The 16,281-nt window shown below is 41.3% G+C and overlaps 1 protein-coding gene across 2 annotated transcripts in view; it reads right to left on the minus strand.

The window, feature by feature from the left end:
- tmem145 (transmembrane protein 145) overlaps positions 1–15,306 on the minus strand; it is a 36,319-nt gene extending 21,013 nt beyond the window's left edge. The window contains exons 1-5 of one of the 2 annotated variants that reach the window (XM_018672364.2): positions 14,925–15,305; positions 5,038–5,112; positions 4,461–4,538; positions 1,942–2,028; positions 1,075–1,176 (exon numbers count right to left, since the gene is read on the minus strand). In XM_018672364.2, the coding sequence (XP_018527880.1) occupies positions 1,075–1,176; positions 1,942–2,028; positions 4,461–4,538; positions 5,038–5,112; positions 14,925–15,035 (453 nt within the window). In that variant the 5' untranslated portion in view covers positions 15,036–15,305. Of the gene's footprint in view, positions 1–1,074; positions 1,177–1,941; positions 2,029–4,460; positions 4,539–5,037; positions 5,113–14,924 lie in introns of both variants that reach the window. The other variant, XM_051075991.1, reaches the window with a different exon arrangement.
- Positions 15,307–16,281: the final 975 nt, after the last annotated feature.

The following is a 16,281-nucleotide window of genomic DNA, read 5'->3' on the forward strand; positions in this document are numbered from 1 at the left end:
GGCACACCATTAGCACAACACTGAGCCCCATTATAAAACAACACAATGCGTAAAAGTCCCTCAAGCTAGCTAATCAATAGGCTTCAGTAGAGCCCTTGTAAGGCATGTTTAGCACAGTTTAAGCAGAGAGTTCCACATTAAGGGTCTGTGTGCTTTTGTGCAGAAATGCTACATTATGGGGGAGATAAAGTATTTTACTGTGTCCAGAGGAAATTCAGAGACAGATGTACAGACACAAGATCAGCTGTAACATATAATGACCTTAGGGGACAGAGATGTAAGTGGTAAGTTAGTGTTATATGCAAAATTACATTTGGATTCTGATGATCTGCAACATATAGGAGCATTTAATAATCATAAGTAGAGTTTAAGTTTTCTAAATTCTATGTTTTATGAAAGTATCTATCTATCATAAATCACAGGGTTAAATTTCCTTGCAGACTTATATTTTGCCTATTAGATTACTTTACTTCTAGAATCTAAATCGTAGCCTGGTGCAAAACCCTCAAATGGAAAAGCACATACTGGGACAAAAATTATGCTCAAGTTGATTTAAAATTTATAAGGAGCCAGCACAAAAAGTAGCCTTAAAACATCCAGTGTTTTCACTGAGCCTTCTTCAGGGTATGCTGGGTATATTCTCGCCTGAGTTTTCCCATTTTAATATCTGATGCTGCTGCTTGCACCTGAAATCTGTTTGAGGGTTTTTTTTTTTTTGCTTGACTGCAAAAACTTGATGATTTCAAATGCTAAAATAGCTTCTTCTTTTGACATTTAAACTTAATTTCATTAAATGTATAAATATCTATATATCTATGACTAAGTACATAACTTGTTTTGCATTACCCCCAAAGGAGTATTTATCATCAGATTTGATGGATAGATGATGATGATGATGATGACGACGACAGTGATGATGTTTGTTTATCTCAAGCTGAGCAGAACACAAGCATGTGACTATGTGGGCGTGTTGAGCCCTCTCGATAACAGGGGCGCATTGCCATGGTAACCGCCCGGTGGTACACCTGCCCTTGTAGAGAGGAAGAGCCAGTTGGGTCAGAGGTCAGCGCTTACCCCACACTTGCTGAGAGCGATGTACCACCATCTCTCCCTCACCGAGCGGAAACTACGGCCGCCCACGCAGCTCAGGACCTCCTCGTTCCCATCTCCCTCCACCTGAGAGAGAAGAAATGCAGGGAGGGAGGGGGTGGGGCAGTGCACACAGAGGATGCTGTTATCCAAAAAGGCAAGACGCGTTTTGCCTCAGAGACACTGAATTATCACAAAAGAGTGGGAGCCTGATATATCAAGATATGAACATATTTCACACCCCAATATAGCCTGAAATGTGGCAACAAGATCCACTAGCCGCCACAACAACAGAGTCATGCTGGCAATCACACTTCCTAATGTGATAAACAAACACGTTGTGTTGCTTATTGAAAAAGAGATAAAAGGATTTAAAAAAAAAAAAAAAAGGTGTTACAGGAGAGAAATATCTTTTAAACCTTTCTGGTTGGCTGGGATGTATCATCAACAGTGGAAATACATGTATCAGTAAAATGCTATGAAAACACATTATAGGCCATTAGCTCTCACTCCCTGTCTGTGTCTCTGTGTGTTGTTTTCCATTTTTTTTTTTTTGTTGCCATTTTTGCATTACAAAACAATATGGAGCAGGAGAGATGAAAACAAGATAAAAAGGAATAATATGATATACTGTAACAGACATGCATCACAACACAGAGAGGTCAGAGGTCACTTTTAGTATGATTATATTTATATATATATATATATATATATATATATATATATATATATATATATATATATATATATGTGTGTGTATAAGATTGTGTTGGACTGTGATTCTCGCTCAGGGACACTTTGGCAGGGTGGATGCTGCTCAGTTCAGTTGTATTTATGCGTGTTCAGTCTTACCACACAGCCTGACCAGGTGTAGCGTGTGGTGAGGTTGATGACCTGGTTGTTCTCGGGCCTCAGCACCGCCTCCTTCTGGTAGCAGTTCTGATGGGGCGAAAGACATGGCAAACTCAAAATCAGATCATGCGCACGAACACACGCATAGGGGCTATGTTTAATCAGAATGTAATTGAAATTGTGTCTGCATCATCTTTTGGTCTATTGTAGCTGCTGTAATTAAAATTGATAATTTTTTGTCTCTTCAGTGATGGATTTCTCCCTCTGTGACCACTGAATATTAGAACAAAATGATGAGTCTAGAGTGAAGGCCATGCTATTTGATTCTGGGAAACTGATACCGGAATCTGCAAGATACAGTATTTGGTCACTGTTATTCTTCAACTTGCCAGACCATTTCAGCATGGATTTTCCTATAATATACTACGTATTATACAACAAAACACTTCATAACCGTATTAACTGTTCTAACCATTTTTTAATTCAGAAACTTGGCTAACTTTAATAAGAAACAGTTACATCCAATGCTGTGCATTGATAAAGACACAGGCTTTAAAATGGGTGAGTGGAAGATACGTACGTCTGTCTAATAAATGATTGTATCATACATTATTCAATAGTTGTGAAAGCAATGTAATGTTCATTTTAATGACTATATCATGTTATATCCCACAGTACTGGGGCATGCACTCACCAGATGAGCACTTTATTAGGAACACAGTCTGAGACAACTGCTTTATGACATGGTGCATTACTATGCTGGAAGAAGGTAAACTGTGGCTATAAAGGGACGCACATGGTCAGCAACAATACTCAGAGAGGCTGTGGTGTTCATACAATGACTGATTGGTACTAAGGGGCCTAAACTGTGCCAAGAAAACATTCCCTACACCATTACACCACCAGCCTGGATTGTTGACACAAGGCAGGTTGGGGCCATGGATTCATGCTGTTGACACCAAATTCTGACACCACCATCTGCGTACCTCAGCAGATATCCAGATTCATCAGACCAGGCTTTGTTTTTCCAGTCTTTAACTGTCCAGGTTTGACGAGTCTGTGCCCACTACAGCCTCAGATTTCTGTTCTTGGCTGATAGGAGTGGAACCCGACATGGTCTTCTGCTGTTGTGCATTCTGAGATGCTTTTCTGCTCACCACCGTTGTAAAGAGTGGTTATCTTATAGTTACTATCCGTCTAGCTAGTTACTGTAGCCTTTCTGTCACTGGATGTTTTTTTGTCTTTCACGCCCATTGTGAGTAAACTAAGAATAAAGACTGTTGTGCGTGAAAATCCCAGGAGATGAGCAGTTTCATAAAAACTCAGACCAGCCGTCTGGCATCAACAATCATACCACGGTCAAAATCACTGAGATCCCATCCTGGTGTTTGATGTGAACATTAATTGAAACTCCAGACCTGTACCTGCATGGTTTTATGCTCTGCACTGCTGCCAAATGATTGGCTGACTGGATGAATAAGCAGGTATATACATGTGATCCCAATAAAGAGTTTGGTGAGTGTACATGCAAATACAGCACACTAAGAGTTCATGCATGCTCCTCTTACAGCTAAGGGATAGGCCAATATTACATTAATCCACTCTCTGTAAAATAAAAGTATTAGATCTCAGACCTAATACTTAAAATTATGGACTTAACCAGATGTTAACTGTACACTGACTGTACAGACAGTGGCTGGAAGAACGAGTCTGTGAACCCAGCAAATGTAGGAATTACTCTAAGTGCATACAGTGCAGTCAGCTAAATATGTGGAAAGAGCTGCATTCCCTATTGTTTTGTCTTTGCGCTCCAGCAGATTGGATTTGAAATAAAACAATGAATATGACTGCTGACTTTCAGCTTTAAGGGTACTTTTGGGTGTTCACAATTATATTGGGTGAACAGTAAAGGAATCATAGCCCCTTTTACACATCAACTCAACTAATTTGAACAATGCAGCAGGACAAAAACAGAGCTGCAATACCTACAATGTTCACCCAGTATGGATGAAAAATATCCTCAAACCAAGGCTGACAGTAAGGACTTTATTCCGTTAATCACTGTTTGAGTGCTGGGCCAAAACAACAAAACATGTCACTGTCCAAATACTTCAGTCTTTACAATAAATGGTAGCATTACCAGTTTCAGACCCAAAAACTAGACATTTATCTGCAGAAAATCTTCCTCATGCTGTCATTTCCTGTGGTGCAGCTTCAGTTCAGACAGAACTCTCTAGTGTCTCACTTTGTGCACACAATATGGATCGCAACATTCTTGATCACTGCATGTATCATCAATAATATATCATTTCAGGAACTGAAAAAGACAGTTTGTTTTATTCTCAGCAGCAGGAACTGCGAGTGATCTTTTAGTTCATGTTAAAATGCGAAAATTAACAAAATTGGAGTCACAGGGCTTTTTCATTACCACAGTGACATGCAAATTAGTAAATGGAGCTGTATTTCTCTTTAATAATGGCTTGTCAAAAGACATGATGCAGAGGGTGTTAGTATCTCACCTTTTCAGGCCTCTTGTACACAGCTGGCCACTGAGAACTGTCATCAAAATAGAGCAATATATTCTGACAGCAGCGAGACTGCACAGAGGAGAGACAGGGAGAGAGAGAGAGAGAGAGAGAGAAAGAAAAAGATTAGGAGAAAGGCTGGGGTGGGATGTGCATAGATTAGAGAGGAGGCAGCGAGACGGTTTGAGATTTAAACGACAAAAACTGTTTCCAAAGTCTGCAGGCTAAAACTGTAAAGCAAGGCATGGGTAAAGGAACAAAACAGACACATAGAAAGATGGAACGGAGAAGAGCAAAAGGCAGAGGAGGGGATGGAAAAAGAGAATGAGGCTGGTACAACAGGAACAGCCAGAGGAAAAAAAGGAGAGAAAGGGTGATGGCATTGGTTTAGATGAGGTAAGAGGAAAAAAAGAAAGGAAGAGAGAAAGAAAGTCAAGAGAGTCAAGTAAAGAAAGAAAGGACGATGAAAAAAGAAATGTAAAATGCTTCTGAAGTAAGAGAGGAAAGTGTGAGCACACTGCACAAAAAAGAGATGACAAATACAAACACACATAAAATGTAATAGCCTTACCTTAGGATAGCGGAACCGGAAGTCCAGACGTCCAAAATCGGTGAGAAAGCAGAAGCGGGTGAGGAAAACCCAGTCCTGCATTGAAGGAAGAAGAGGGAGGCAAAAAGTGAAACAAATATACAATTAAAATTCATTAAGCGACGTGGAGACAAGATTAAGAGTCTACAGCCATACAAGAGGCTGTGTGAGGCTGTAATTGGTCACAGTGGTGCTTTGAGCTAAATGCTGATGTCAGCATGCTAGTATGCTCACAACAACAATGCTAACATGCTGATGTTTACCAGATATAACTTTTACCATGTTAACCATTGTAGTTTAGCATGAGATGTGACAAATTCAACCTGAGGCCAGTTTCACAAAGATATTTGAACCAGGTCTGTAGTGTCAGGTCAGTCTTCATTTAGATCTCAGTCTAATGCAAGTTGAACAGTTTCACAAAAATAAAAACTGGCATATTTTAAGGCTAAAAACTTAGCCTCCCTGTCCCCGGAGTTATGTTGCCATGGTAACAATCAGTGACACCTGCTGACCAGTGGTACAAAAAAAGAGCAGCACATAGCTCATAAACATGGGTTTGTTATCCGTATTGTGAAGCAAGTATGTTTTAGAGGCCACTGTAACCTGCTGGATAAATACAGCTGGGAGAACATTGTCAGTTTATTTCATTTACCCAAGGAAAAGAGCTAAGCAATTAATAGAGGTACTAAGCCTGAGCCTTACTGCATTAAGAAGCCAAAACATTTATGATCTGCGTTGAGATGTTATACTACTTCTCTATGTAAACTGTGACTTGGATTCTTCCATAAACATTTTCTGGTGAAGAGAAAGGAACTTAGCTGTTAGATTTGGTTTCTCGGTCAGCCATGGTTTGGCTATTTTAGGTGGTCAAGAGCTAAGCAGCTTTGCACAATGGATTAATTTAGATGTCTGTCTGAAGTGTGACTGACAACCAAAATGTAACAACAACCCATCCATGTTGAGATATTTGTATCTGGATCAAAGCAGAACTGAACTGACTGACCGCAACAACAACAGACCAACAGACGACCCTAGCTGGGCTAAAAAAGGAGAGGTTGTGAGGAAACATATGGTAGTAAAGCATGTAGGGGAGGGAAAGGGAGCCAAAGGGAAGAGAAGAAAGATAATACAAGTTGGAGAGGACATAAAGAGAGCAATAAAAAAGAGAAAGAGAGGGGAGGGGGGAGGGGGAGCTGAAAAAGAAAGGAAGAGTTTCATTGGAGTTTAAGAAGAGGTGGAGAAACAGTAGAAAAGAGATTTAGGTGGAAAAGAAAAAAGAAGAAACGTGGAGAGGAGATAGGTGGTGCCAAGAGGGTAAACCTTTACAGAGGGTAAACAGAGAGGGCATTAAAGGGCTCTTGAGCACATTAATAAGCAAGAGAGGTGGGGAAGGAGATGCAAAAAAACTATCCATTCTTAATATTATTCAGCCATAAGCTTGGCAGCATGAGACCGGATAATAGTGCTGATGGTGTACTTCACTGAGCTTACATAAGGCACTGCAGCAGCTTCGGCATGGCAGATCAGGCAGTGGTGGTCTAATATATATATATATATATATATATATGTCAAATACACACACACACATCTTTGGTATGCACACACATAGACACACCATACAGCTGTGGGCAGACACATTCTGTAGATATGGATCATAGTGCTGAACACAGCACTAACACCACATCACTTATATGCTGTTTACAGACACTTTTCTTTATCTGGAGGACTGCCCAGTTTGAGTGGGCCCTACTGAGGCAGCCAGGGGAGATGAAGAGTTTCAAACCAAAATGAGACATCAAATCTTGAAGTAGTAACAGCTAGTCTTACTAAATTAGTAAAACAAATGACAGAAATAAACAGTTTTGATCAGAAATATAGCAGTAGAGACAGACCAGGGCTGGATTCAAATCTAAAATGTTTTATTTTACAGACACAAGTAATTCATGGTCAGTCTATAGCGCTTAGTTAAGTACTTAGTCATCTAAGTGACAATTGCAAGTCTTATTTACATTGCGGTATGAATGAGTAACTCAAGGTTAGAGCTGGGCAATGCTGCACAGTCAAATATCACAACATACAATATCTGTTTAGTACCAACCTAAACAATGTTTATATCCCTTTTTCATTTAACAAAGTAACCAAACTTCATAAATACATCAGTGTTGCTTATTTTCTCAACATAAGCAGCTAAACAAGAACTTTGCCTGAAGGAAAGAGTTTAAAATGAACAAGGTTTTCTGAGGTTCAATTTGATTGTGAAAACTAAACAAGACCATGAATCTCATTGTGTTCACATAAGTGTTCACTACCAACTTTCAATACTTGTACTGAGGTGCTAGTGTAATGCCTGAGTTTTGGAAGCAACCCCTTTTTTCCAGGACCATAGTTTAATGACTAAACGTGGGTTTGCACAGAATCCTTCACTTAAAAACATATCCTGAAACTTCTAATCCTAAACAAGATGCTGTTTACTTAGATCTATCTCTCTATTAGAAAATAAAAAAATCTGATTAAAGTAAACAAAACTAACAATCTCACCAGGCATTCATTACCAACTTTTAATACTTTACACTAGAGCTGAAACAGTTAGTCAATAAACAAATTAGTCAATCGACTGAGAAGTAATCTGCGGCTATTTTGGCGATGGTTTAATCGTGTTGGCCCAGCTCACAACTGTAATAATGGCTTGGTGTATGACTACAATACCTAATCCTTACTGGAAATACTGACACACAGTAGGTATTCATTTATCATTTCACAGAATAGTCAGGTGAAAAGCTGAATTACTCTGCAGCAATGTAGCTTTTAAGAACAGGAAAACACAATCACACATATAAATACCAACATCCCAGATGATGTAGTCTCTCATATCCTGATTCGATATTATATTGAGTTCTACTTCAGGTAAGATATACTCTAAAATCAATTGTACTTTTCAAGTGGATCCAAAACATGACCACAACTGCACTGATGTTTGACTGTTTCACATTTCAGCCTCTTCAACCAAAGCACAGTTATCCTCTTCCTTATTAAAAGTGGCCTTAAGGTTGGTTGTTATGAACTCTTGATCTCCAACCAACCAACAAAACTCCCCATGCACCATTATACTGTAATTACCTCTGCCCTGCGTTCTCTCTACATAAACAAGCACAGTAATTTCTGTGCTGAGAAATAAAGTGCAACCAGAGCAGCGTAGCGTGGCCAGCACTGCTGCCTCCATATATCACAGCAAACAAAACCGCAGCCATATTTCAGCCGCTGCCAGGCAGCTTCAGCCCCTGGAGCCTCTGGGTTATAATTCATGGCAAACTCCAAAAGTCACTGAAGCCCGAGACTCACTCACTCCCTCCTCTGTGCGTCGTCCCGGGTGACGCTTAAGGCTGTAACCACGACAACCAGGGCAGCAGAGGGAAGCACTGACCCTGGTTGAAAACCCTGGAGAGAGGGAGAGAGGGGTGGTCTAGTTGGGATAGTGGAATGGAGAGGGGAGGGGGGTATCATCTAACTCCCCACAGGAGGGACTGTGAAAGACCCCCTTGTTGAACAAACAAACAAACACACACACACACACACACAAAGAGCATATGTCATGCACTTTTACAGGATGCCATGGCTGGTTTGAAGCACACATTCATACCCACACTCATCCACACACCACTTCACACAAACACACATCGCACCAAACCACCACCACCAGCCACCCCCCCATCCCTTCCACTATTGTCATAGCAACCACAGCATGCCTTCGTTTGCAGCTGCTAATAGACATCAAAACATACAAACACTAAACGCCTCTCATACACTCGTCCTTCAAATCATCAACTCAATACTCCAGAAGTAGTGCTCAGCTCTGACTGACACAGGTGTTGAAAGCAGATCATTAGTTTGCTATATGAGCAAATTTTTTGAGCCTCAATCACACACACAAACGCAATTGAAAACCAATGACAACTAACCAGAAGTTCAACCAATCACTCAGCCAACAGTGTCTGTAAAGGGCCACACAGTACTGCAATTAAAATGGACTGACATGTCAGAAATGAGCCAACATGGGAAAGAAAATACACTACATAACCAAAACATATATGGACACTCAAACATTATGAGTAAATTTAATTCCTGGGGCAAAGGCATTATTATCTTGCTACAACAGCCTCCACTCTTCAAGGAAGGCTCTCCGTGAGATTTCAGAACCTGGTTGTGGGGATTTTCTCCCAGTCAGCCACAGGAGCATTAGTGAGGTCAGGCACAGATGTTGGGCGATAAGACCCGGCTCACAGTTGGCGGTTCAATTCGTCCCACAAGGTGTTTAATAGGGTTGTGGTCAAGGCTCTATCAAGTATTTCCTCAGAAGAAAAAAAAACATCAAGCTGACATGGCTTTTTGTAGCGAGCAGTTAGTGAGAGGTGAAACCATTTGAGATAGTTGTTGAGATATGTTTTCAAAAATGCGAAAATGTAAAAGATTCTCTGGTTCCAGGGAGGAGGATTTGCTGCTTCCCTTCTCCTAATCTGATAGTAAATTGGTTTTGAAGTGTTGGTCAGACAAAACAAGCATCACCTTTCGCTTAAAAGGTGTGATTCTTACTTTCACTGTTTTCTGGCAGTTTCACAAAAGAAGAAACTATCAGGAGATGTGTGTAAATGAACTGGCAGATTTATGGATGATGGAAATAATCATTGCTAGCAGCCCCACAGAATAAAACCCAAGTTTTTGCACAATAGACATTTGACGTAAATAGTATATTTAGCTTAAAGGTAGACGGCTGAGTCCGACAAGGCCATTACTGCATCAGCGGGCTTGTACAGAGTTTAAGAGCTGTTAGCACAATTCACCACCTGGGTCAAGCTATTCCACCAAACACAGCTACCGAACCAAGCAACCACTACTCAGGCCAGTGCAGCTCAGCGTGTGTGTGTGTGTGTGTGTGTGTGGAGAGAGCAGAAAAGAGACTGAGCCCTGGAGAATAGCAACAGTAGATGAGGTGTCTACCTTAATCCCCTTTTAGTCTTCTTATTTCCCCATGGCCACTGCATTGTGATGCAGAGTCACTCAGCCACCTCCCCAAGTGTGAGCGCGCTTGTTCACGTGCGTATGTGTCTGTGTGTGTGTACGTACACCCCATTAATCAAGTGCTATTCCTTGATGCAGTATCCGGTCAATTTAGCATCTCACAGTCTCATTCTCTTTGTCTCTCTCTCTTTCTTTCTCTCTCTCTTTCCTTTTTTTCCCCCCTTTCTCCCACATAGTTTCTGTCCTTTCTTCTCTGTAGCTTTCTGTCATTTTCTCTACACCCCTGTTTGCTTGCTAAGCCTCATTAACAATTAATTATCAATCAGCTAGTCAAGTCACCCCTGGACCGCTGGGCTTCTCAATGATTCATTAGTCAGGGTTACACAACGCTGCAACTCATAAACACACTCACGCACCGACACACACTCAAAACACACTCAAGCTCTGTCCCTCTCTGTCTCTCTGGGTGATTCACATGAGTACACACAGACTCCATAGACATGCAGGTACACATACACACACCTACACATTAAAGGAAGCATATGGATGCATGTAAACACTCCCTAAGATGGACACACCTGCAGGTGTGCACACGCGCGCGCACACACACACACACACACACAAACACACATGGTGCCTGTATCTAATCACAAAGTCCTCATTAAAAAGAGATGCAGGAAAACTGATTGAGTTGGAAATTTCACACGTACAGGGTTCCCAGAATTTACTGCAATGTCAACCTGAAGGACTTTTCAGTGACTTTCAAAGTCTTTGTTGAAAATCAAGAATTCAGAACCGATATATTTTCATGACATTAATTAAAACAACACATAACATACTAGGCCTCTTTATACTTCACAATCCTATTAAGTCCAGATCTTGGTGAAATCCTTCATTTCAAAACTGCTGTCATATCAACCCCAAAATTCATCAGTGTTTTTCCTCAGGATGTGAGGTGTTGATATTAGCATGGAGAAAGGCCCAGAGAGCTGGAGTAGGCTGATGAATGTTGGTGCTAGATTTTTTGATTAGAAAACGAACTTTCAAGGGCATCTGTTCATTTTCATTAATTTTCAGAACGACAAAAGTTTAAAGACCTTTCAGGTCTAATCCGCAAGTCTTCATTAACTGAAGAAACCAAAGACATTTTAACCTGTCTACAGTCACAGGAGAGAGCAGAACACTAGGGCTGGATGATTAAATCTTTTTAATATCAAAATCATGACATGAAGGTATTCATTTTTCAAACTTAAAGCTGCAGTTTTGACAGTAAATTATTTACTTAAAAGCTCCTTAACAAGCTGAGGAACCTAAGTTTAAGCTGGCAACAGGTGATTTCATTAGCTATAATGACAACTGTCAGCTCTGTCTGTTGGCCATACATCACGTAGGAAACCATTGGCTATTGCCTGGTTAAAAGATTCTCTGTATGCTGTCATTTATGGTTAATAAATATGACCTACTAGGTGGGCTTAGGTTCTCTGTAGACCACAGTTTACTTAAAGGCTGACATTGCTTTGACTGACCTGAAAACTCTCAGATGACCTCAACAACAAGCAACAACATTAATTAATTATTATCATTAATCCATTCATGTTGAAACAAGATAAATTTGTGATTAAGCTTGATACAATATGTATTTTATTTAATACTTTATAGACCAAAACTACAGGCCTGTAATTTAATTTACTAGAAAAAGATAGCAAAGAATAGCAAATCCCTCAGTGCTGTTGGAAACTGAGGTTTGACACCTGTAACAGCCAGTCTGTGGGCTGTGAAAATGTAACTAAGCAACACTTCAGCCCAGCCTAAGGTCAGACGAGGACCGTGCTCTTGTAAATGTTCAACATCGGTCTGCTACAAACTCATTGACACAGGAGACACAGGGTGTGGATTTACTGCCATGCTCAGGGGTCCTGTACTGTTGGCTGTTAAACAAGGGGACAGCTTTTTATTTCTTTCCCTCTTCACATTTCTCCAGCTGGATTCAAAACAGTGACCTTCTTCTGACCTTAAGCCTTCAACACTACCACCCCTCAAAGGGGTCATTTTATCAGAGTCTCCACACGCCACAAGCCACTCGGGCTAATGTACACATGGCCCCTGCCCGAATGTAGCAGTTGACCAGCCAGCCGCACCACTGCATTCGGATAAACTTGGCTTGTCTCTCTACATTTCTCCAGCTTCTCCACAGTTTTCAACATTTCACATCTCCCAGTGTGGTAAATTTCATTTGTGAATTTACAGCTCTGCTTTCACCTCTGCAAACACTGATACAGCTACAGCGTCATGGGACTGAAGCAGAGTGTTTTTGTGTGTGAGTGCCTGGTTTACTGTATGTGTGTGAATGTGAGAGAGGATGTGGAGTGGAGTTAGTGGGTGACCTTGGGGCAGGATTGCACAAGCAAGACTGATGGTGCGTTAAACTGTACACACATTCATGCTCACACACACACACACATAATATCAATATGTCAAGCCCTGTGTTGCCTGATGTCACTCAAAATGCCCTGTTGTTTTGCATAGGCTGTCAAATGATCGCTGACTGGTTCAATAGCACAGGAGTAAGGACAGAAAACCGACCACAAAGTTCAAGAACAAAATTTAAAAAGTGCAAGTGACTCAACTTTGCTTAATTCATTTCCTCTTATTTGTCCAACAAGCAATTTAAAGACATCACCTGACATTTTACGGACCAAACAATTGACCAATCAATCAAGAAAATAATCAGGAGAGTAAGAGATAATGAAAATAATCATTAGTTGCAGCCCTGCTGTGCGATGCTTATTTATGTAAAGCCTCTTTTATTTAAAGCCTTACATAACAAGACAGGTTGACTTATTCTGTTCTTATTTACAGCAGAGGGCTAGAACAGTAGAAGCTCCTCTTGTCAAGAAATTGAGTCTCTCTCTCTCTCTTTCATACACACACACACACTTTCACACCAACACTTGGAAGTTGCCCAGCGCAACCTATTGCCGGCCACTGAGCAGCTCCACTGGAGCAGGTGCAGATTCAGTGCTGCGTTCAAGGGCATCTCAATAGCCGTGATGGATGGATGAGTGCTCCTTGTTCAATTCGTCTATTTTGATCCTGTTCGTCATTCCATTGATTCAAACTGGTGACTTCAATCTCTCAGTTCATGGCACATTTTGAAATTTACTGTAGTCAGAGCTCAGGGAATGTGAACACAACAAGTCAGCAAGCGAGCTAGAGAGAAAATTAAAGCTCACTGGCTCAAACTGCCCATTGTCTGATTCTGTTCTTTGCTTCTTGGAAGAGCGAGGTATGGTACTGGACAGGAAATGTGATACACTGGGACTCCTTAGCAAAGTATTCCAACATTTTGGGTTTTTTTTTTTTTTCACTGCCAAGTCGCATTTTGGCAAGACATGAAAATCTGTGATACATGAAACACCTGAGTACACATGGCTGATGAAGAATATTTATCCTGTGTTTCACTAGAGGGAACACGCATTTACAGCAGGACCTTCCCTCACGCTGTGAACTGAGCTGCACAGTGCAACAAAATAGTCCCCTGTTGTTGGTCACCGAGCGGCTCCACTCCGGCAACAGGAGATTTCAGTTCCCGAGGGTGCATGCTCGTGTTGGAGCTGAAATGACTGCCTGACTAACCGATCGATAAAAAATTAATCAACAATTTTAGAATTCATTTAACAAGCATTTATCAAGCAAGCAAGCAAGTTCCAGCTTCTCAGCTGTGAAGATGTGAATTGTCAGGCAAAAACAACACATTTTCACATCAGCTTGGGCTCTGTTTTGGCATTATGCATTCCTTCTTAGGTTTGTATGGTCTAACTTACAGTAATTTTCTTCACCTGTTTTAGAAACTCCAGGGACACCTGACCTCACAGAGTTAAGGGTCAAATGTTTCTCCTGTTGTTTTAGAGAGGTACATACTCAGTTTCTGCAGAAATCCCAAATTATAAAAACCTTCTTAACAACAATAAATAGCTTGATCTAAAGCTGGTTTGATAGTGTTGTTTTAGTGGCTACTTTGTCTGCATAGTGGCCTGAAATCCCAACAAAATGGTAGACAGTCCTACAGCACTACTCCTGTATGTCAAAACTCCCACAAACTCGTGAGAATATAAACCAGAGATGTGGAACAGCAGGTGGTAGCCTCCTGAATTACAAACGGCCCGGAGCTATACATCTGCCCGGCTGCACAGTTAACATTTTAACTCGAGGATCTTGTCAGGGCAGCGATGATGTCGATGCTGATCTGTCTGAAAACAGACGCAAAAACCCCTGACCGGGCTGGACTGAGCACAGCTTCCCCTCAAGGATCACCACCGCCGAATCTACCGCTGCGCGCCACAAGCCATATGACGCACACCTGTAACGGGTCCTCTAATGATAAACAGAAATAACCACCGCTGATTTACATTTAAACCTTGACAACAAACATCATGCACGTCAAGCTGGATTTAGACTAAAGATGAGTAATCACTACCGGGGGCTTGGATGTTAGCCGTGGTGGACTCGTGGGATGCCGCTTTCCGCGGCTACAATGATGCCAAACACTATCATAACGAGGGGAAAATATACGCCACAGATGACACGCACGCAGATGGCGCGCAATTGCAAGGCAGAACAGAGGTGAGCGTGTTTCATATGGCGGCACTAAACAGCCATGTGAATAACCGAGGCAACTTAGCGGTGAATTGGTTGTAGCCTCTTCGTCTACCCATGGAACAGTCCACCACCACGGAGACACCTGCGTGCGGATACGCAGTCGAGTCCGTTCCCCCTGCTGCTACCAGTCTGTGGCGGTGTCACTGTCGCAAGTGGTAACAAATTAAAGAGGTAAAGCAAAAACAAGCAGCGCTCACCTCTTTGGTGTTGACGATGCCTTTCACGTATTTCCCGAGGACTGAATCCACGAAGAGGACGCTGGACAGCACGACCAGGCACAGTAGTCTTTCCCCGACCCTCACCTCCATCTTTCTCTCTCCCCTGCTGTCGCTCGTCTGTAAGTCCGGGCTCCCTGAAGCCTGTCTCTGAGCGGGAGCGCGCACGGAGGAACGGCTCGAGCGGAGGAGCGCGAGGGAGAAGGTAAGAGAGAAAGAGAGATAGGGAGGGAGAGAAACCGGGCGCGTGCCCCCCTCCGGCAGTTGAAGCTGGATGGTGGATAGATGGTGATGGTGTGTGGTTGTTTGGGGGGAGGAGGGGGTACAGAGCGCGCGCGCCCGGTTCCGCTCGTGCTTTGAGAATGCGACACGTCCACACATTAAAAATGCCACTGCTGATTGCAATCATGTTTTCATTAGAGGTCACACACCTCTAATGAAGTAGCACTGAGACAGATGATGCCTGGCCTCCTGGCTCAAATTATTATATCACATCAGCAGGATATATATCAACAGGAGCAGGATATAATAGGATACACTGCTGCTGAATTTCCCTGAAAATGTGACATTTTTAACACTGCCTGCAGAACAGTGAAGTACTCAGATTTTTAAATTAAGTAAAATTAGTAGGCGATTAGCACAATGTAAAATCTAAGTATAATTACTGAATTAAAAACTTTCCACAATTAAAATTATATAAATATCAATAAATGTATTTTAAGTAAAATAAATATGGATTTCTCTTATGTAGATGTTGTACCCAGTCAAAGAGGAGAAAATTTACTGCTGGTTAGTTTAATCCACACAAAGCTTTGATAGGATCATTAAAGGTTTTTTATGTTAAACCTTTATAGTAGTTGCATGGATGTAGTAAAGTGAAGAGCACAATACCTGCCTCTGAAATGCAGACAGAAGTAGCAACAAATTGAAATTCTCAAGTAAAAGCCGAGTAGCTCAAAATATAAAGCACTCATCTACCTTCTGCTTTTATATAGAGAAATTATGATGAATTGATATTTTGGCAGAGAATTCTCTGCATTGTGTATTTCTGAATTTGATCTGACGCTTTATATGTTTAACAAAAGGTTGCCTTTTTATTGACCTTTCCTTTGGTCCAGAGTGAATAAAGACATTGGTGAAATTAAGTTAAGAGTTTTTGGTATTCACATGCAGTCATAAATCATAATCATGATTTATCCAACTCCATTAGAAATACCAAGAATATCTGGTCAGATAGATTGAATTGTAATCTGTATTTCTTACTCTCTGTGACTTTGAATTAACCTTTTGTCTGACTAGTGCAAAGAAACGGTTAATTCATGAGCTTGGACCCAACAGC

This window comes from Lates calcarifer, linkage group LG15, assembly GCF_001640805.2.
Source record: "Lates calcarifer isolate ASB-BC8 linkage group LG15, TLL_Latcal_v3, whole genome shotgun sequence".
In the NCBI taxonomy this organism is placed as follows: domain Eukaryota; kingdom Metazoa; phylum Chordata; class Actinopteri; family Centropomidae; genus Lates; species Lates calcarifer.